Source organism: Equus asinus, chromosome 19 (assembly GCF_041296235.1).
Source record: "Equus asinus isolate D_3611 breed Donkey chromosome 19, EquAss-T2T_v2, whole genome shotgun sequence".
Classification (NCBI taxonomy): Eukaryota; Metazoa; Chordata; class Mammalia; order Perissodactyla; family Equidae; genus Equus; species Equus asinus.
This window is the reverse complement of record NC_091808.1, coordinates 19921777-19941781: the sequence shown is the minus strand read 5'-3', so window position 1 is coordinate 19941781 and position 20005 is coordinate 19921777. Positions and strand designations below refer to the sequence as shown.

The following is a 20005-nucleotide window of genomic DNA, read 5'->3' as shown; positions in this document are numbered from 1 at the left end:
CTTGCTCCCCACTTCCTCCGGCAGGGAAAACTGGACCACCCAGGATTGTGAACGAGCATTCCCAGAGCTGAGGCCAGAGGTGATGGGCCAGCAGAGCATCAATGCAGTGGATTTAGAGAATGAGGTGAGCCCTAGGGCTTCTTCTTGGCCTTGTCCCTACCATGGGATATTGAGTCTAGGTAGATGTTTTTCTAGAACAGTGATTCCTAGCCATCCAATTATGAGCTCCCCTTGTGTTAAAAATTACTTTCTTATTATTATAGATTTTGATTGTGCAGTATCTGCACATATAATTATCAAAAATTGGAAGACATAGGTAAAAATGAAAGTCCCTCTTGAGCCTTACCTCGGTCCCAGAGACGTCTACTGTTATTAGTTTAGTCTGCTTCCTTCCAAACTTTCTGTACTTTTACGTATATGCATATGTACTCACAGAAATATATAGTTTGGGGGCTGGCTCCATGGCCAAGTGGTTAAGTTCTCGCACTCCGCTTCAGCGGCCCAGGGTTTCACCGGTTTGGATTCTGGGCGGGGACATGGTACCACTCATCAAGCCATGCTGAGGTGGCGTCCCACGCAGCACAAGAAGGACCTACAACTACAATATACAACTATGTACTGGGATGCTTTGGGGAGAAGAAGAAGGAAAAAATACGAAATAAATAAGATTTGCAACAGTTGTTAGCTCAAGTGCCAATCTTTAAAAAAAAAAAAATGTATATATAGTTTGGCTGTTTTTATGTTACTGAGTTCATACCGTATGTATTGTTTTGCATCATGCCTCTCTTATCATTTGACCTGTTTTAGAGATCTTTGTACATCTGAACATATAGTTCTACCTTAATCTTTTGTGCTTTTTTAGGATTTTAACTTTTTATTTTGAAATAACTTCAAACTTAAAGAATAGTTGTGAGAGGGGCTGGCCCCGTGGCCGAGTGGTTAAGTTCGCGCGCTCCGCTGCAGGCGGCCCAGTGTTTCGTTGGTTCGAATCCTGGGCGCGGACATGGCACTGCTCATCAAACCACGCTGAGGCAGCGTCCCACATGCCACAACTAGAAGGACCCACAACGAAGAATATACAACTATGTACCGGGGGGCTTTAGGGAGAAAAAGGAAAAAATAAAAAAAATCTTTAAATAAAAAAAAAAAAAAAAGAATAGTTGTGAGAATACCACAAGGTAGTCCTGTATACCCTTCACCCAGACTCACCAGTTGTTAAAATTCTGCCACATTTGCTTTATAATTCTCTCTCTATATACATGGACATATCAGCTCTCTGAGTCTTTTGGAGTAGGTTGCACACATGCCCTCTTACCCCCACATACTTCAGTGCGTATTTCTTAGGAACAAGGTCAGTCACTTGCACTATCACAGTACAACTATAGGAGTCAGAAACTTAACATTGATATCATTCTGTTGCTTAATCTACAATCCATATTCTAATTTTGCTAATTGTTCCAGTAATGTTCTTTATAGCAAAAAAACCACATTTCTTTCCTGATCCACAATCCAGTCCAGTGTTACGCATTGCATTTAGTTGTTATACCTCATTAGTCTCGTTCAATCTGGAGCAGTTCCTAGCCTGTCTTTGTCTTTCATCACTCACAGTTTTGAGGTGCACAGGCCAGTTATTTTGTAGAACATTCCTCAAATTGATATTTCCTCATGATTAGGTTCAGGTTATGCATTTTTGGTAGGAATCCTACATAAGTGATGCATCCTCAATACCACAATCTTTTTATTTTATTTTTGCTGAGGGAGATTCACCCTGGGCTAACATCTGTTGCCAATCTTCCTCTTTTTGCTTGAGGAAGACTTGCCCTAAGCTAACATCTGTGCCAACCTTTCTCTATTTTGTATATGAGTTGCTGCCACAGCATGGCTGCCAACAAGTGGTCCACATGTGGGATCTGAATTCAATCCGCTGAAGTGAAGTGTGCCAAACCTAACCACTAGGCAATGGGGCTGGCTCCACCACAGTCTTTTTAATAACTTCATAGTATTTCCTAATATGGATGTGCCATGATTTATTATTCCCTTACTGATTGGCTTTATGACATTTCCAGAGTTTTTTCTTCTAAACCATGCCACAGTAGACAACTTCCTAGGTATCTGTTTATGCACATGTGCCAGTGTTCTCCAAGGGCCTTTTCAAGACCGCTCACATCCTGCCAGCTGGGCCTTTTTAAACTGGTGGTTTAAAAAAGTACATCTGTGCCAAAGGAGTCACTGGCTTCTTACAGTTACTTCATAATTCCCCAGGTTGGAAGCTATTACCCTTGAACCTACCTGCTCCTCCTAAGCTCTTTCACTCCCCTGTGCCTCAGGAGCCAGACAGCGATGATGAGTGGAAACACCTGCTAGAGACCAGCAAGCCCATGCCCATACAGCTGAAGGCCCCTCTCACCCTGCTGTGCAATCCTGACTTCTGCCAGCGCATCCAGGCTCAGCTACATGAGGCTGCAGGGCAGGTAATGGGCAGAAGGATACTGGGGGTCTGGGGGATGGGTTGAGACTATTTTTGCAGATGAGGCATTAAAGAACATTGATTGACATAAGGAGAAAGAGAAAGTTTATTGCTTTCCACTTCTCTTTCAGTCCATGTACTTAATTCAAGGAGATTTGCTAACCTTCTTTAGTAACACCAAAAGAACAGACCTCAGGTTTCTCTTTCTGAAGGAAAAAGTACCCATCTAGAGCAGGGGTCAGCAGACTTCTGATGGTAAATATTTTAGGTCTTGAGGGCCAAAAGGCAAAAAATGGAGGCTATTACGTAAATACTTCTATACTGAGAGAAAATACATTTCCACAATATTTTTATTGGCGAAATTAAAAATATAGATCTAACAAGTATACAACATTCTCTAATACAGGTATACTAATGAGAAGAATGAGATTCTTTTTTAGGGGATAACATTTTGCTTGATTGGCATTCATAGTGTTCCCTCCTACAAAGCCTTTCCTTGCTTCTCTGAAACCCAGTGATCTTCCTTCCTGGGAACTCACCAAAATATGTTGTCTGCATCTCTTTCCCTCTCTTTTCTTTAAAGTTTTTGAGAATTATTTTTAGTAAATTTACCAAGTTGTGAAACAATCACCATAATCCAGTTTTAGAACATTTTCATTGTCCCAGTAAGATCCCTCATACCCATTTACAGTTAGTCATCGTTCCCACTCCTGTCCCAGGCAACCAGTGTCTACTTTCTGTCTCAGACATTTGCCTTTTCTGGACGTTTTAGGTAAATGGAAGCATACGGTATACAATCTTAATGTCTGCCGCCTTTCACTTAGCATAATGTTTTCAAGGTTCATTCATTTTGCAGCGTGTATCAATACTGCATTCCTTTTTATTGCCGATTACTATTCCATTATATGGATAAATCACATTTTGTTTATCCAGTCACCAATTGATGGACATTTGGGTTGCTTCCGCTTTTTGGCTTTTATGAGCAATGCTGCTTCAAACATTCATATGGAAGTCTTTGTGTGGACATAAACGTTTTTGTTTCTCTTGGGTGGATTCCTAGGAGTGGAATTGCTGGGTCATATGGTAAATTTATGTTTAACTTTAAGGAACTGCTGAACTATTTTCTAAAGGGGCTGCACCATTTTACATTCCCACCAGCAATGTATGAGGGTCCCCATTTCTCCACATCTTTGCCAACATGTATTGTTGCTAATCTTTTTGTTTATAGCCATTCTAGTGAGTGTGAAATAGTATCTCACTGTCATTTTAGTTTGCATTTTGCTAATGAGTAATGTTAAACATCTTTTCGTGTGCTTATCAGCCATTTATATATCTTCTTTGGTGAAATATCTATTCAATTCTTTTGCTCATTTTTAAATCAGGTTGTTTGTTTTCTTATTGAGTTGTAAGAGTTCTTTGTATATTCTGGCTACAAGACCTTTATCAGATATGTGATTTGCAAATCTTTTCTTCCAGTCTATGGTTTGTCTTTTTTTCTCATAAGAGTGTCTTTTGAAGCACAAAGATTTTAAATTTTGATGAAATCCAATTACTATTTTTTCCCTTTGTGGATTATGCTTTTGGTCTTGTATCTTTTCCAAACCCAGAGTTTTAAGATTTTCTCCTATGTTTTTTCTAAAAGTTTTCTAGTTCTAGCTCTGACGTTTAGGTCTCTGATCCATTTTGAGTTAATTTTTGTATACAATGTGAGGTAGAGATCTAACTTCATCTTCTTGCGTGTGGCTATACAATCGTCTTGGCACCATCTGTTGAAAAGACTCTCCTTTCCCCCACTGAATTGCCTTCCCAACCTGCACCTCTCTGTCAGCCCTTATACGTTGTCATCCTAGTGTTGGATAACTTTTCAATAGGGAAGCAGGTTAAAAGCTTTGCCTCCATGATAAGACTTCCTGAGTTAGAATTCCAATGGAGGGGCCAGCCCTGTGGCCGAGTGGTTAAGTTCACACGCTCCACTTTGGTGGCCCAGGGTTTTGCTGATTCTGATCCTAGACGTGGACATGGCACCACTCATCAAGCCATGCTGAGGCGGCATCCCACGTGCCACAACTAAAAATATACAACTGTGTACCGGGGGTCTTTGGGGAGAAAAAGGAAAAATAAAATCTTTAAAAAAAAAAAGAATTCCAATGGAACTACTCTTTAGCTCTGTGATTATTGACTGTATACTACAGCTATCTAGAAACTTCAGTGTCCTCATCTAGAAAATGGGTAATCATATTCACGTCACAGGATTATTGTAAAGAGTAAATGAGCAAATGAGTGAAAAGATTTAGAACAGTGAGTGGCATATGGTAAAGCACTTGACATAAATGTTCTTCTTTTGAAGAATAACCTTTTAAAGAATAACCATTTGAAAATATACTACTGTCCTTAGCTTGCAGGCTGTATGAAAGTTAGTGGTAGGCTAGACTTGGCCTGCAGGTCATAGTGTGACAACCCCTGCTCTAAAGTTGAATAATAGTGTTTTGTGTCCATTGTTTTTAATTTTCAGAAGCGTGTGTGTGCCTTTTGTTTTGCTTTTAAGATGAAGGGCTGGGGAAGGGAGGGAGCAGATGGGAATGCCACTGGGTCTGACAGAGAGGTCCAGAGGGGAGGTCCCCTCCACCTTGGTCACCACTGTTATACGTCAGGTGACCTGACCATTTGTGCTCCTGTTCCCTGCCACATTTTCCGTAATTCTCTATTCTTCTCTGGGTTTTAGACTCCCAAAGAAAGGAACTAGAACATTTGGTCAGCTTTGCCAAATCCTTGGAGACACTTGGTATCTGTGACTCTTTTTCTTTTACCTCTGATAATGTGGATTACTGTCTCTGTCCCTTGTGTCACCCAGATCCTGAAAGGCATGCTGGAGGGCGCTTCCCAAATCCTTCCCACACTCCGGGTCCTGAGCAGTCTTCTGTCCAGCTGTAGTGACTCCGTTCCCTTGTACTCCTTCTGCCGGGAGGCGGGGCTCCCTGGGCTGCTGCTCAGCCTACTCAGACACAGCCAGGAGAACAACAGCATCCAGCAGGTAAGCACTAGGCCAGGAGCCTCGAGAGACTTATAGGAGTTTCTTCTCCTTGGATTTCTCTTCTCCCAACTGCCATCTCTACTTGGCCAAACTGCCTTTTATTTTCTTTCCTCCTTCTTCTAGTTAGTAGAGCATGAATTGCAAACTCCAGTACCTTCTGAGGCCAGGCAGATAATGTCAGTCATGACATAGACTGTGTTTGACTGTATGAGTAGTGGGGAATATGATACCCTGGAGATCTCATGCCCAATCTAAATGGGACATCCTCTCCTCAGCTCCAGCCCACTGTTGCCATGTTGGCAATATGGGCCCAGTGTCACTAGACCTTCTAGTTTTACAAGAGAAGCTAGAAATACAGATTTTTATGTGCAATTTCCCAATATTTAGAGTACTGTGTTTTCAAATATTAAATCCTAGGCTTTATTGACCCAAACTTTTTTTTTTTTTTGAGGAAGCTTGGCCCTGAGCTAATATCTCTGCCCATCTTCCTCTACTTTATATGTAGGACACCTACCACAGCATGGCTTGATGAGCAGTGCATAGGTCCACACCCCGCATCTGAACTGGTGAACCCTGGGCCACTGAAGCAGAGGGCGTGAACTTAACCACTGTGCCACTGGGCTGGCCCCTTTATTGACCTGATGTTTATAGAGCAGGGTACTGAAATTCAGAGATTAACTGACTAATACACAGGCACTAACTTGTACACAATCCCGGAGACGATAAGTGGAAGAGCGAGGATTGAGACTGTCTGAGCCCAAACCTCTGCTTCCCCGTGCTGGGTCCTGCCGCAGCTGAGCTGGGAGGGCAGAATGAAAACATGTTTAATGGGGCCTGGGCTCAGGCAGCTGGAAAGCTGCTCTCTGCTGATGAGGATTAATCCTGAGCATTTTTAAGGGATTTAGGAAAGAATTTGAGCTATTTTGGAGAAGAGAATCTCCTAAACTCCAAAATACTGTTCAGCCCAAACTAGACACATTTTCAGGCTGTTTATTGGCTGTGGCTTTGTATCTCTGGATCTCCTCTCTCTGTCCAAAGGCTCTCTTCCCCCTGCACCTTTCTGTTTGGTCCATCTGGCTGGCTGCTGATGCATTTTTTACTGCTTTTTCTGTTATTTGTCTCCATCCCCTCCATTGCCCTTACTCTCTGTACTCTTCCCTGGCAGCAATGCTGGTGTGGGACCTTCTTACAGGACCTGATGGCCGTGATTCAGGCCTACTTTGCCTGCACCTTCAACCTGGAGAGGAGCCAGACAGGTGACAGGTGGGATGAGAGGCAGCTGTGCTCTGTCGGCCAGTTTGGCTGCAGTTTCTACCCCTATCTCTTCCTCTCCTCATTAGGAAGAGCTAAGTGAGAAGAAGCCATGATTTGTCACAAGTTTAGGGATCAGCTGCGTGACCCCTTAGAGTCGAGCTAGTCCTTTTAAGGACCCTGAGACCCTCCAAGTTTGCCCCAAGGTTCTAAGGGTTAGCCATAGTTTAGTCACCATACGCTAAATGGAATGGTCAAGATGTGAATAACCTAGAGAAAACGGCAAAGAAGAGGCTTGGAGCGTGTGTCTGTGAGACTGTGTATGTGTTTAGTGGGGGAGAAGGGAAGGAGCATACTGATGTGTTCCTTTGCAGAGATTCTGCTACCTGCCCAGAACTGACCCATTCACCACATCTGGGCTTTTAGTAGAGAAATGAGAAGAAACGATGGGCTCATTTTTTCCCAGCCTACAGGTATTTCAGGAGGCCGCCAACCACTTTCTGGACCTGTTGGGGAAGCTGCTGGCCCAACCAGATGACTCCGAGCAGAACTTGCGGAGGGACAGCCTTATGGTACTCTGCTCCTACTTCCAGATTTCTGTCTCTCCTGTCTTTCCTGGTGTTTCTCCAGTCCCCTTTCTTGCAATTATATAGAGTTAGATCAAGTTAATACCACAAAAATTTGTTGAATGCCGAGTAAGTGCCATATGTCATTTGAGTAAGAGAAAATCCCCATATTGAAGGGACCAAGGATAGTCTAGTAGGAGAGATGTACAGTGATCAAGGACAACAGTGTGAAAAGTACACTGAAACTTTGTATAAAATACAGAAGTACCGCTGAAGAAGATCAACACTAGAGAGTCACAGAAGAAATCTTGAAGAAGGAAATCATTCTAGGATTTGAAGAATGCACAGAAGTTTGCCAGGTGGATGAGGCAGGAAAGTAGAAAGGACATTCTGGGCAGAAAGAGCAACATATATACAGGCCCAGAGGCATTGAGCAGTGTGACTATTTCAGGGAACCACAGATAGAAGTATTTCTTCTTAAAGAGACTTGCAGATCAGCTAGTATTTCCCAATTTCATTTGTCCTGTGGACTAGTAAACTCTATTCTTTCCCCTGGGCTCTGGAGGGTGAGGGACAGGGGAATGGAGGATTAAATGAGAAAATAGCTGAGCGCTGACTGATCTCAGAGGAGACAATTAGAGAGGAACATGTGCAGGGAAGTAAACAATTGCCTGGTCATTGTTCTAACTGGCAATTGGGAACACAGAGCTGGGCTACATTCCTGCCTCTAGCTGGCAGTCCGTTCAATCTCTTCTAGTCCGTGAGCCTATTTTAACATCCCTCACCCATTCAGGTCAGGAAGCTTTTAATGTCTGACTGAAATTTTGCCCAGCAGTGACTCACATTAGTGGGCAGCACTTTTCATCTGTCATTGTGCAGTGAGTAGTATGAGGTGTTTGGAATAAACACTCCACCTCTGGAAATTCTGAAACAGCACGACTGGGTTGGGAGGGACCCAGGAATCCCTTGGAATTCTTATACTCATGGTCCACAGATAATGCTTTGAGAAACATCATCTAGGGAGCAGCTGATCAGAGAATAGAAGGATTGACACCTAAAATTCCTGTCCTCTAACCATGAAGGCAGTATTAATGCATTTTCTATGTGCGGGATACTTAGAATTAGACAGCTGGTCCCCTGGGTTTTTCTCCTCTTTTCTCAGGTTCTCTGGGGATTCTTGCTCCTTACCCAAAGCCCAGTCAGTTTTCTGATGTCCTGTTGTTCACCCTGCTCTTGTCTCCCTCAGTGCTTTATTGTTCTGTGTGAAGCCATGGATGGGAACAGCTGGACCGTTGCCAAAGCCTTTTACTGCAGCCTGCTGACCACGCAGCGGGCTGTGTTGGACGGGCTCCTTCATGGCTTGACAGTTCTCCAGCTCCCTGTCCACAGCCCCCCAGGTAACCAGGGTGGGGAAGGGGGTTCTCTCGACTTGCTTGTCGAGTAGGTCCAGCTCTGCTCTTTCTACTGCCATCACCTAGGATGGTGCCTGGCATTTAGTGAGTGCTCAATAAATAACTGTGAACTGAAAGAACAAATGGGGATCTGAGAGAAATAACCAGACCGCGCCCCACATTCTTTGCCTTTCTCCACAGGAGCCCCCCAAGTGAGCCAGCCACTGCGAGAGCAGAGTGCGGATCTGCCTGGAGCCCTTTCCTCTGCACTGGCAGCCATCTGTACTACTCCTGTGGGGCTGCCGGGCTGCTGGAAAGCCAAAGAGCAGGTCTGAGCTGCAGTTTCTTGCTCCTCTCATCATGTTCCCAGAGTTGGGGAGGCTGGCCCCAGCTTCTCAAAAAGGCAGAAAAACAAGCTTTTATACCTCCTCTTACTCAATGCTTCCAGAAAGCAGATGCTCCCGCCCGGGGTCTGGGCCACTTGTAGAACATGGTGTAGTCGAAATCCCACAGTCCTTGGCAAGCTGGTGAGAGAGGGTTTAGTGATAAACTGCCCGTGTGGTAGGGAGGCTGCTCTGTAGCCACCAGTGCTGCCTCTTCAAGGGCTCGGGATTCAGAGTTCCTGCAAGACTTTCCATTGTACCTGCCTACACTGGGACTAAACTAGGCAATGACTTTTGGTTCTCCAGTGGCCATGAAGACTGGGAATGGAATGGGGTCTGAGGTTCCTGGTGAGCCTGAGGAAGAGTGGCTAGCAAGGGGTCGAGAGTCCTGATTAGTTGGAGATATGAGAGGAATAGGATTGGAATAATGGGAATGGGATTGAGTCTTCAGGTATATCCCTATAGATCACTCGACATTTGGCAAATCAGCTCATCGAAGACAGCACCCAGCTGAGGCCGTCCATCATCTCTGGCCTGAAGCATCCCATCCTGTGCCTACACCTTCTCAAGGTACTGCCTGCTCATGAGTTCCTCTTAACCCCCAGGACTGAGAGGGAGAAAGAGACACTGGGAGAGATGAGAGACCCTCTTAGAGGACCCCTTTCTGCTTTTAAATCTGTTCAGTTGAGATGGCGCCACTGTTAGCCAGTCCTCAGCAGAATTGAGAAGTACCCTCATCTCACTGTCTTACAGCCAGAGGCAGAAGTGGCCTGAGCTCCTCTATCCCACCAAGTGTGGCTGCCAGATCTTTTGAGAGGATAGCCTGCTTTCATCTGAGCCTTCCAATCTAGGAGCCTGAGGCTCCCCTGCCTCACTGACCGATGCCTTCCCACTCCCTTAGATTCTCTACTCCTGCTGCCACATCAGTGATCACCTGTGCCATCTTCTAGTGCAGGAGCCCCTGGCCTTGGAGTCACTGTTGATGTTGGTCCGGGGCAAGGTAGGCCAGCAACACAGGTGGGCATCTCATGGTGGCCCCACCATCTTGATACAGGGCTGCTCTGACATCTTAAGTTTCCTTTGTAGGTAAAGGTAGTAGATTGGGAAGAGTCTGCCGAAGTGACGCTCTACCTTCTCTCCCTTCTTGTCCTTCGGCTCCAAGATCTGCCTTCTGGGTGAGTCATCAAGTAGGGTCTCTCCACTGACATCTTCCACCCACATAGCTCACCCTGACATAGACTGTGGGATACAGCCTTTTCTTAGGAGGGGTTGGGATAGAGAGAGTGGAGCTTTCTCTATGAAGGACAGACCTAGATTCCTACCTACTTCATGCCTTGGAGGTGGCCATGGAGCCTAGGTGGAGAGTGCCATCCAAGGGAGAGGGAAGGCTGCTCACCAGCAGCCTCTCATACTCCTGCATCCCTTGGTGTATCTCCTTATTCCAGAATGGAGAAGTTAGGCGGTGAGATTGCTACTGTCTTTACCCGTTCACATGTCGTCTCTCTTGTGGTGAGTTTTCAACCTTCATCCCTTTTCACCCTATCATCCGACCCTTCTGGGAGCAGGGGAGTCATTATCCATTTCGGCTGTCTGTGAGGCATTCTTCTGGACCAGGACAGAGGCATCCATCCTCTCTGCCTGTCCTGAGTACCATTCAGACTCGGACGTTCCTTCTCCTCTAACTCTCCACAGAGCGCAGCAGCCTGCCTATTGGGACAGCTTGGTCAGCAAGGGGTGCCCTTTGACCTCCAGCCTGTGGAGTGGATCGCTGCAGCCACACATGCCCTGTCTGCCCCTGCGGAGGTGAGGTCTACCAGGGAATGCGTAGACATGTTTTCTCTGAGTCAAATAAGGACTGTGTTCAGAGAGAAAAGACGAAAATGCCAGCAAGCCTCACGTAGACTCAGGAGTGGTAAAGTAATCAAGGAGGCTTTCCTTTCCTTCCTTCTGCCCTCAGATAATAGACCCCTCTGAGCCCAGACTGCTCAGGGCTTCTGATTTGTTGTTAACACTCAGGACTCCTAAAGAGGAGGGAGGGGACGTCATCTCTCTCTTGGACTTTGGCTCTTGCTTAGTAAAGGGTCTCTCCCCTCTCCAGTCCTTTTTCCTCACTGCCCCCGGAGTGAGCTTTCTTAAAGAAAAATCTGGCCATTTGTTCAATCAGTAATTACTTAACACATAAATACATATTGAGTCCCAGACACTACTCTAGGCTCTGAGGATACAGCAGTGGATAAAGAGAAAAAATCTTGCCCACCTGGAGCTTGTGTCCTTGGTGGCTTCCCACTGCTTCTGAGATAAAGTCTGAATTCATTAGTGGACTACTCAGAGCTCTGTTACATCGGAGCTCTATAATCCTGCTACACCAGAAAAGTTCCCATTTCTAGAATTCAGTATGGTCTTTGATGACCTACCTTTATAAATGCCATGACTTCTACTTGGAATGTTCTCCCTTCCTACCTCCTTCTCTCATCTGCCTTTTAAACTTGTTGTTTTTTTAAGATTTTATTTTTTTTCCTTTTTCTCCCCAAAGCCCCTCCAGTACACAGTTGTATTATGTTCTTCGTTGTGGGTCCTTCTCGTTGTGGCATGTGGGACGCTGCCTCAGCATGGTTTGATGAACAGTGTGCCATGTCCGTGCCCAGGATTTGAACCAACGATACACTGGGCCGCCTGCAGCGAAGCGTGCGAACTTAACCACTCGGCCACGGGGCCAGCCCCTGCCTTTTTTTTTTTTTTTTTTTTTTAATTAATGTTATGATGGATTACAAGCTTGTGAAATTTCAGTTGTACATTTTTGTTAGTCATGTTGTGGGTACACCACTTCCCTCTCCGTACCCTCCCCCCACCCCCCCTTTTCCCTGGTAACCACCGATCAGATCTCCTTCTCAATATACTAATTTCCACCTATGAGTGGAGTCATATAGAGTTCGTCTTTCTCTGACTGACTTATTTCGCTTAACATAATGCCCTCGAGGTCCATCCACATTGTTGTGAATGGGCCAATTTCGTCTTTTTTTATGGCTGAGTAGTATTCCATTGTGTATATATACCACATCTTCTTTATCCAATCATCAGTTTCTGGGCATGTAGGCTGGTTCCACGTCTTGGCTATTGTAAATAATACTGCGATGAACATAGGGGTGCAACGGACTCTTGAGATTTCTGATATCAGGTTCTTAGGATAGATACCCAGTAATGGGATGGCTGGGTCATAGGGTATTTCTATTTTTAACTTTTTGAGAAATCTCCATACTGTTTTCCATAGTGGCTGTACCAGTTTGCATTCCCACCAACAGTGTATGAGGGTTCCTCTTTCTCCACAACCTCTCCAACATTTGTCGTTCTTGGTTTTGGATGTTTTTGCCAATCTAACGGGGGTAAGGTGATATCTTAGTGTAGTTTTGATTTGCATTTCCCTGATGATTAGCGATGATGAACATCTTTTCATGTGTCTATTGGCCATATTCATATCTTCTTTTGAGAAATGTCTGTTCATGTCCACTGCCCATTTTTTGATCGGGTTGTTTGTTTTTTTGTTGTTAAGCAGTGTGAGTTCTTTGTATATTATGGAGATTAACCCTTTGTCGGATAAGTGGCTTGTAAATATTTTTTCCCAATTAGTGAGCTGTTTTTTTGTTTCAATTCTGTTTTCCCTTGCCTTGAAGAAGCTCTTTAGTCTGATGAAGTCCCATTTGTTTATTCTTTCTATTGTTTCCCTCAACTGAGGAGTTACAGTGTCCGAAAAGATTCTTTTGAAACTGATGTCAAAGAGTGTACTGCCTATATTCTCTTCCAAAAGACTTATTGTCTCAGGCCTAATCTTTAGGTCTTTGATCCATTTTGAGTTTATTTTGGTGTGTGGTGAAAAAGAATGGTCAATTTTCAATCTTTTGCATGTGGCTGTCCAGTTTTCCCAGCACCATTTGTTGAAGAGACTTTCTTTTCTCCATTGTAGGCCCTCTGCTCCTTTGTCGAAGATTAGCTGTCCATAGATGTGTGGTTTTATCTCTGGGCTTTCAATTCTGTTCCATTGATCTGTGGACCTGTTTTTGTACCAGTACCATGCTGTTTTGATCACTGTAGCTTTGTAGTATGTTTTGAAATCGGGGATTGTGATTCCGCCGGCTTTGTTTTTCTTGCTCAGGATTGCTTTAGCAATTCGTGGTCTTTTGTTCCCCCATATGAATTTTAGGATTGTTTGTTCAATTTCTGTGAAGAATGTTCTTGGGATTCTGATTGGGATAGCATTGAATCTGTATATTGCTTTAGGTAGTATGGACATTTTAACTATGTTTATTCTTCCAATCCATGTGCAAGGAATGTTTTTCCATCTCTTTATGTCATCGCCTATTTCTTTCAAGAAAGTCTTGTAGTTTTCATTGTATAGATCCTTCACTTCCTTGGTTAAGTTTATCCCAAGGTATTTTATTCTTTTCGTTGCGATTGTGAATGGGATAGAGTTCTTGAGTTCTTTTTCTGTTAGTTTATTGTTAGTGTATAGAAATGCTACTGATTTATGCACGTTAATTTTATACCCTGCTACTTTGCTGTAGTTGTTGATTATTTCTAATAGTTTTTCTGTGGATTCTTTGGGGTTTTCTATGTATAAGATCATGTCGTCTGCAAACAACGCGAGTTTTACTTCTTCGTTACCTATTTGGATTCCTTTTATTTTTTTTTCCTGCCGAATTGCTCTGGCCAGCACCTCCAGTACTATGTTGAATAGGAGTGGTGAAAGTGGGCACCCTTGTCTTGTTCCTGTCCTCAGAGGGATGGCTTTCAGCTTTTGTCCATTGAGTATGATGTTGGCTGTGGGTCTATCATATATGGCCTTTATTATGTTGAGGTACTTTCCTTCTATACCCATTTTACTGAGGGTTTTTATCATAAATGGGTGTTGGATCTTGTCAAATGCTTTCTCTGCGTCTATTGAGATGATCATGTGGTTTTTGTTTTTCATTTTGTTGATGTAGTGTATCACGTTGATTGACTTGCGGATGTTGAACCATCCCTGTGTCCCTGGTATAAATCCCACTTGATCCTGGTGTATAATCTTTTTGATGTATTGCTGTAATCGGTTTGCCGAAATTTTGTTGAGGATTTTTGCATCTATGTTCATCAGTGATATCGGCCTGTAGTTCTCCTTCTTTGTGTTGTCCTTGTCAGGTTTGGGGATCAGAGTGATGTTGGCTTCATAGAATGTGTTAGGGAGTTCTCCATCTTTCTCAATTTTCTGGAACAGTTTGAGGAGAATAGGTATTAAGTCTTCTTTGAATGTTTGGTAGAATTCTCCAGAGAAGCCGTCTGGTCCTGGACTCTTGTTTTTGGGGAGGTTTTTGATTACCGTTTCTATTTCCTTACTTGTGATTGGTCTATTCAGATTCTCCATTTCTTCCTGATTCAGTTTGGGGAGATTGTAGGAGTCTAGGAATTTGTCCATTTCTTCCAAGTTGTTCAATTTGTTGGCATATAGTTTTTCATAGTATTCTCTTATGATCTCTTGTATTTCATTGGTATCTGTTGTGATTTCTCCTCTGTCATTCCTGATTTTATTAATTTGCGCTTTCTCTCTTCTTTTCTTGGTGAGTCTGGCTAGGGGTTTGTCAATTTTGTTAATTCTTTCGAAGAACCAACTCTTTGTTTCATTGATCCTTTCTATTGTCTTTTTTGTTTCAATATCGTTTATTTCTGCTCTTATTTTTATTATTTCCCTCCTTCTACTGACTCTGGGCTTTGTCAGCCCCTGCCTTTTAAACTCTTAATCCCATCAGTTTCCTACCTCCAGGAGGCAAAGTTAGGCACTCTCAACTGCGTCCCCTGCCCCCCAGCCTCTTGTTTAGCAAATATCTTCCTAAATATAATTGTTTCTGTGTCTGCTTATCCTACCAGATTGTGTGTCTTTACGACAGAGTGAGTTAGTCATTGAATGAACTGGCAGGAACCAAGACTCCTCAGTCCAGAAGAACTCTCCCCACTCACCAGGCCAAGGAAGAGCTCTTTCTGACCAGGAGTTGGGTGCACAGACCCGTGAGGCCACCTCAGCCCTCTCAGGGGTCTGCATTCTTCCTCCCTCTCTGACAGGTCCGGTTGACTCCACCAGATGGCTGTGGATTCTATGATGGCCTCTTCATCCTTCTGCTGCAGCTCCTCAGCCAGGTACAGCTGCATCCCAGGATGAATGGGAATTAAGGAGAGAGAAACTGGGCATTTTGGGGAGCTACTGGACAACAGGAATGAGGAAGCAACCCAGACTCACCTTGCCTCTCAAACTGCTGTGCCTGTGATGGCCTTAGAGTGGGCCCACCTGCCCTCAGTGTAGACCCTTTAAAGGGAACCTTGGGATTCAATGGGGAGAAAAGCTGTAATCCCTTGGTTTCCAGCAGATATCCCTAAGGATTGAGAGATGGGGGGCGGTGTGTGTTAAGATGTGATAAGAAAGGGAATTAAGACAACAGGGAAATCCTAGGTGGGAAAACAGAAGGAATTATTTCTGGGTCTCCCTTTTCTCATAGGTCAGGGACAGGAGTGAAAAAAGACATTTTGACTCCTAACTTTGACTTCCCCACCCACCCTCTTTCAATTTTCTCTCCAGGAGGGGAAGGGTAGCCTGATAAGGGAAGTGGCTAGCTCAGAAATGTGGACGGTTCTATGGCAACGCTTCTCCATGGCTCTGAGGCTCCCTGAGGAGGTATCAGCACAGGAAGAGGAGCTGTCCCTGTGCAGTCCACAAAGCCCAGGGCCAGACTGGACGCTGATCTCACCCCAAGGTATCTTTCCATCAGCATGGCCTCCTCTGTGGGGCCAGTGTATTGATCCCTCTTCAGGAAGAGGGCCTAGAACTGAGTTAGCTCACGGAAATTGCTGCTGCTGCCGCTGCCGCTGCCTGGGGGAGGATGGCAGTCTGTGCTGGAGCTACTCACTATGGGGAAGGGACTGAAGAGGTGGTGACCCTGGGAGCCATGGCAAAGCAGGGCCATCTGGGTCTCTTGCCTGCTCCACTGGTCTCCATTCTCCATGTTTCCAGGCATGGCAGCCCTGCTGAGCCTGGCCGTGGCCTCCTTTACCCAGGAGCCCCAGTTATGCCTGAGCCACCTGTCTCGGCGTGGAAGCATCCTCATGTCCACCCTGAAGCATCTGCTTTCCCCCAGCTTCCTGCATCAGCTGGGTCAGGCGTGAGTTTGAGCTAGAGGAGGGAGACCAGAAGATCCAGAGAGTCTGCAGTGGGGGGCAGGGAGGGGAAGGCAGGAGAGAAGGAGCTGACAGTTTGAACTGTGAGGCAAGAAATGGGATTGCTGAGATTGGAGAAGGGGAGCTGGACTAGGGAGTTTGAGAGGAGGGGAAGAATGATAAAGGGTGGGTGAGCAAGACTGAATATGTCCTTCCACACTCCCCTCCTTAGGCCTCACGGGTCTGAGTTTCTACCTGTCATGGTGCTCTCCGTCTGCCAGCTCCTCTGCTTCCCCTTCGCCCTGGATGTGGATGCTGACCTCCTTGTCGGTGTCTTGGCTGACCTCACAAACTCGGAAGTCACTGCTCACCTGCTGCAGGTACTTGGGAGCTACCCAGGCATGAAGGTGGGAGAGGAAGATGGCCAACCTTGTGTACTCTAATTCACCTCCCACAGCTCCAGGGCTCCCCTAGGCCCCTGTAAGAGTGGGGCATCTGGCTTGATCTAAGAGTTGGAGGGGAGAAAGCACTCAGGCCTGAGCAGAGGCACATAGTTGGGGCTGGTGCTGGTGCCTCCTTGTCTCCATCAGTCCCTTATCTGGATTCCACTGCAGCTCAGTGGGGAGAAGATCCTGGTCTAAGCACTGGAGACTCAGCTCAGTAGCCAGGAATTGCTTCTCTGGCAAATCTTGGCATTAAGCAGTGCATTTGACAAGCAGAGCAGGGAATGAACTTGGAAAGAACCTGTTCTCTTGGGCTCCACATTGTGGCTTATGTGGCGTGGTGTGGGTCAGCCATTCCAGCTCTCTGTGGTTTCTCTCCCCGTAGCTTTGCTTTTCTCTCTCCCACACTGGGCTGCTTCTGGTTACCCAGCTGAAGTGTATTCGCCCTCTCCCTGAACTACTTTGCCCGCTCCCTTCCCTGCCTTCTCCCAGGTCTGTTGCCACCATCTTCCGTTGCCACAAGTCGAGCTTCCCATCAGTCTTCTCACGCACCTGGCCCTCACGGATTCCACCTCTCTCAACCAGTTTGTGAACACAGTGGCTGCCTCCCCTAGAAGTATGATCTCATTCCTCTCCATTGCCCTCCTTGCTGACCAGCCATTGCTGACCTCTGACCTTCTGTCTCTGCTGGCCCACACAGTCCGGGTACTGTCTCCTAGCCACTTGTCCTTTATCCAAGAACTCCTGGCTGGTTCTGATGAATCCTATCGGCCCCTGCGCAGCCTCCTGGGCCACCCAGAAAATTCCGTGCGGGCCCGCACTTATGGGCTTCTGGGACACTTGCTGCAACATAGCATGGCCCTGCGAGGGGCACTGCAGAGCCAGACTGGACTGCTTAACCTTCTGCTGCTGGGGCTTGGAGACAAAGATCCTGTTGTGCGGCGGAGTGCCAGCTTTGCTGTAGGCAATGCAGCCTACCAAGCTGGTCCCCTGGGACCTGCTCTGGCAGCCGCAGTACCTGGTATGACCCAGCTGCTTGGAGATCCTCAGGCTGGTATCCGGCGCAATGCCGCATCAGCTCTGGGCAACTTGGGGCCTGAGGGCTTGGGGGAGGAGCTGTTACAGTGCCAAGTACCCCAGCGGCTCCTAGAGATGGCGTGTGGAGACCCCCAGCCAAATGTGAAGGAGGCTGCCCTCATTGCCCTCCGGAGCCTCCGACAGGAGCCCTGCATCCATCAGGTACACCTCGGGGGACTTAGGAACCAGGATGATGGGGTTGTATTTCACAGCATTTTTCTGAGATAGTCTTTTTTTTTTTTAGATTTTATTTTTTCCCTTTTTCTCCCCAAAGCCCCCCAGTACATAGTTGTATATTCTTCATTGTGAGTCCTTCTAGTTGTGGCATGTGGGATGCTGTCTCAGCCTGGTTTGATGAGCAGTGCCATGTCCTCGCCCAGGATTTGAACCAACGAAACACTGGGCCGCCTGCAGCGGAGCGCACGAACTTAACCACTCGGCCATGGGGCCAGCCCCTGAGATAGTCTTTAAGGAAGACTTTGGGACTTCCAGAAACCCAAGCCGTGTCCCTCTCTAGAGCAGGAATCCCAGGGGCAGTGTCTTGGAGATGAGTTTTCCATCTACCATCTCCCACCCTGGAGACGGGAAGGGACCTGGAAGAGGGCCCCATTGGGCTGGGAAATGCCTGAGATCTCAAGGACCACTGTTTCTCTCTTCTAGAGGCTGTGCGGGAGGGAGGTGAAGGAAGACTGGGGGATGTTGAGTATAGAGTGGTTTCATTGTGGGGGCCATGAAGGAGCTAATCTTTTTCAGCACTACTGTGTGAAGAGCACCGTGCTAAGCATTTTATCCTTATTATGTGGTTTAAGCTATTACGTTCCTCATTTTGCAAGTGAGGAAAGTGAGGCACTAAGAATTTAATAACTTGTCCAAGTTACGAGACTAGTATGTGGGATTGGACACTTGAACTCAGGAGTCTGGGACCAGAACCCATACTCTAATCATAGCTTTATTCTGCTTTTTCTGCTCAATTTTCAGTGTATAGACAGCCTAATAGAAATCGCATATCTACTATAAGGCTCTACCTCCAAATTATAATAGCTCAATGTGGTAGCCTTGGGTGGTTCATGCAGAACAGCAATTTTGACAGGATGGTGATGATAAATATAGGATTTTCTAGCAATCCATGTGGAGAAATAATGAGGGGGATTCTTGGCTGGTAATGAAGTTATGACCCACTGATCTGGATCCCTGACTGGCCATCCCACCTTTTGGCTTACTATCACTGCTGCATTCATTAACCCTTCCTGGGGACAAGGGCAGGGGTCCCTTGCTGCCTTGGTTTCACGATCTCTAACCAAAAAGGATGGAAGTAGACCTCTGGTCCTCATGATTCCTGTCTCCAAGGTTTCTCTCTTCCTACACAGTCTATTTTGAGACCCCAAGAGCCCATTTTCTTTTTCTTCCTTTTCTGGAGTAGGAATTGCTGGGCCAAATGAGAGTCTTCTCCATGTTGTGTTCTGTCATCTGCTGTCTTTCCCACAGGTGCTAGTGTCCCTGGGCGCCAGTGAGAAATTAGCCTTGCTCTCTCTGGGGAATCCATCACTGCCGCACAGCAGTCCCAGGCCCGCCTCTGCCAAACACTGCAGGAAACTCATTCACCTCCTGAGGCCAAACCACAGCACATGATCCCAGATTTCTGGGGTCCAGCCTCTAGCCTTCGTTGACCTGCTATTGCCAACTCTTCTTTTTCTACTATACAAGCCACCCACTCAACCAAGAGCTAAAAAGACTAAAAAAGAGAGAAACTGCCAACTCAACTGAGTTGAGAATGAGAAGCTAGAAGAGATTTATGTATAAAGGTCCTTCCTTCCCCCAGATTCAGATGATTTCAACCAGTAAACGTCATTGCTGTCAGTGCCACAGAAGATTCCTTGCTTGTCTGTAACCAGGGGTCTTTCTCCAATAATTTGCCTTTAACTCCAGGAACATTCCTCTGGACCTTAGGGGGACACCTTCTACCTGAGCGATCTCTTCCTTTCTGGAGCTCCTGTAACCCTCCCTGTGGGTTCTTGCTTTAGGTGCACTGGCCCCAGGACAGTCATGAAGACAGAGCCCGTCTCAGCTCTAGGCTGTGGGGATAAATGCCATCAGTCCCTGTTGTGGAGGGTTCCCCAGCCTGTAGCCCACATTCCCATCCATGGGAGGGGTGGAGAGTGTATCTTTTCTATTTTTTGTACATCTGTTTGTAAACTCTTGCAATAAAAGGTGTGCCTCAGCCTGCTT

At 45.9% G+C, this 20005-nt stretch overlaps 1 protein-coding gene across 5 annotated transcripts in view; it reads left to right on the top strand.

Annotated features, from left to right (window-relative positions):
• The window catches only part of STK36 (serine/threonine kinase 36), a 26440-nt gene extending 6435 nt beyond the window's left edge, over window positions 1-20005 (top strand). For 4 of the 5 annotated variants that reach the window (XM_070489712.1, XM_070489711.1, XM_044751421.2 and 1 more), the window contains 18 exons: window positions 25-124; window positions 2328-2471; window positions 5319-5498; window positions 6664-6761; window positions 7216-7321; window positions 8562-8712; window positions 8908-9035; window positions 9555-9659; window positions 9991-10089; window positions 10176-10264; window positions 10535-10598; window positions 10782-10892; window positions 15174-15248; window positions 15685-15859; window positions 16117-16264; window positions 16492-16639; window positions 17195-17941; window positions 19265-20005. In XM_070489712.1, the coding sequence (XP_070345813.1) occupies window positions 25-124; window positions 2328-2471; window positions 5319-5498; window positions 6664-6761; window positions 7216-7321; window positions 8562-8712; window positions 8908-9035; window positions 9555-9659; window positions 9991-10089; window positions 10176-10264; window positions 10535-10598; window positions 10782-10892; window positions 15174-15248; window positions 15685-15859; window positions 16117-16264; window positions 16492-16639; window positions 17195-17941; window positions 19265-19408 (2812 nt within the window). In that variant the 3' untranslated portion in view covers window positions 19409-20005. The remainder of the gene's footprint in view (window positions 1-24; window positions 125-2327; window positions 2472-5318; window positions 5499-6663; window positions 6762-7215; window positions 7322-8561; window positions 8713-8907; window positions 9036-9554; window positions 9660-9990; window positions 10090-10175; window positions 10265-10534; window positions 10599-10781; window positions 10893-15173; window positions 15249-15684; window positions 15860-16116; window positions 16265-16491; window positions 16640-17194; window positions 17942-19264) is intronic. The other variant, XM_044751422.2, reaches the window with a different exon arrangement.